The following is a 1,541-nucleotide window of genomic DNA, read 5'->3' as shown; positions in this document are numbered from 1 at the left end:
TCTTACATCCACAGCTACATCTATCTGTGAGCTGCTCCCTGGGGTTCCCTGTACCTGTACTTGTAACTCTACCTCAACCTCTACACTTAGCCCCAAATCTCCTCCTATCTGTGCCTTACTCTCTGATTATCCTTCTAATACAGGTAACTGTACCTCCACCTCGACATCACTTAGCCCCAAATCTCTTCTAATCTCTACAGCTACATCTACCTGTGCATTATCTCTTGGGAATTTCTCTAATTGTATCAATAGTTCTACCTCAACATCTACATTTAGCCCCAAATCTCCTCCTACTTCAACTTCCTCTAAAACCACACCTAAATATCACTGTGTACTTTTCCCTAAGGATTCTTCTCATTTTACTTCTGTGGCTACCTCAATGTCTACAATGTACCCAAAATCTGATCCGCCTACAACCACAACCACACCAACCTGTGCATCTTCATGTTCTTACCTTTCTAGTGGTATCTCAACCTCAAAATATTCTCCTACTTCTACAGCTATGTCTATGCCTGAGTGTAAATCTGTGGGCACTTCAATAACTATGCCTATGCAGAAATATACTCCTAGCTCTACATCTCCCCCTAAATGCACACATATGTCTACATCTGAACCTATACCTATTCCTAAGTGTTCATCTGCGGCTACCTCTACAGCTACACCTATTTATACATCTACAGTTCCAGCTCTGACCACTTCTCCATTGCAATCTACACCTAAATCTATACCATCTATCCTTTTCCCTCTCTTTCCATATAGCTTTACATCATCCCAAGCTCCTACCCAAGACACCAAATCCCCTTCTCTCACCTCTGAAGACTCATTGACACCTAACTTTTCTCATGAATTCATGCCTCTCTCAACATCAGTCTGAACAGCAACTATATCTATATCTACTTATACTTCCCACCTCCATGGTACATGCTGAAGCACCAGGGTCTTGCCAACTCTGTAAAATGCCAAGAGGAGCTGGGCATAAAGAAAACAAAGCAAAACAGACTCAGCGCACACAGTTGGACTTAGAGCAAGAATCAGTGAAACACACAGAAATGACTCTCCTGAAATATGCTGGATTTTGTTTGGGGCATCTCAGCTTCCTGCTGGTTGTTCTCCTATGGACTATGGTTTTAGGCTTTATTCTTGCTTTGCATCTACCTGGTGGACATTTAGGTTGGCTCCTCAATACTTCTGGCCTCAAAAAACCCAATTCTTCCCTAGAATGACACTGTCGTTTGCTTTCATTATAAGCTACTTCAAAATTTGGATGCCCTTCCTACTGGAGAGCTGGAAACTCAGTCCCTACTGGACCTGGCTACTGCAAGAATCTGCTGGTTCCTGCATACTGCGTACCTGGACTTCACTTAACTGTGAGTGGACATCCTCAAGAATGATCAAGGCCCTATATACTACATCTGGTCTCTATCTTCCTCTAAATCAATGGTTCTTAATATAGTGTACATGAACATACACACACGTATGTGTTTATATATGATCACAATATACATATTCATGCTTTCATGTATAAATACATGTACTATATG

The 1,541-nt window shown here is 41.7% G+C and overlaps 1 protein-coding gene across 1 annotated transcript in view; it reads left to right on the top strand.

The window, feature by feature from the left end:
- Positions 1-874, top strand: part of LOC138156015 (mucin-2-like) — a 2,286-nt gene extending 1,412 nt beyond the window's left edge. The window contains exon 2 of the mRNA XM_069081296.1: positions 144-874. Within this exon, the coding sequence (XP_068937397.1) occupies positions 144-874 (731 nt within the window). The remainder of the gene's footprint in view (positions 1-143) is intronic.
- Positions 875-1,541: the final 667 nt, after the last annotated feature.

This window comes from Petaurus breviceps, unplaced genomic scaffold (assembly GCF_028583685.1).
Source record: "Petaurus breviceps papuanus isolate PSGF00001 unplaced genomic scaffold, PetGlider_PUasm1.0 98, whole genome shotgun sequence".
NCBI classification, from domain to species: Eukaryota; Metazoa; Chordata; class Mammalia; order Diprotodontia; family Petauridae; genus Petaurus; species Petaurus breviceps.
The sequence above is the reverse complement of the archived record's forward strand: the minus strand, read 5'-3'. Positions and strand labels throughout refer to the sequence as shown.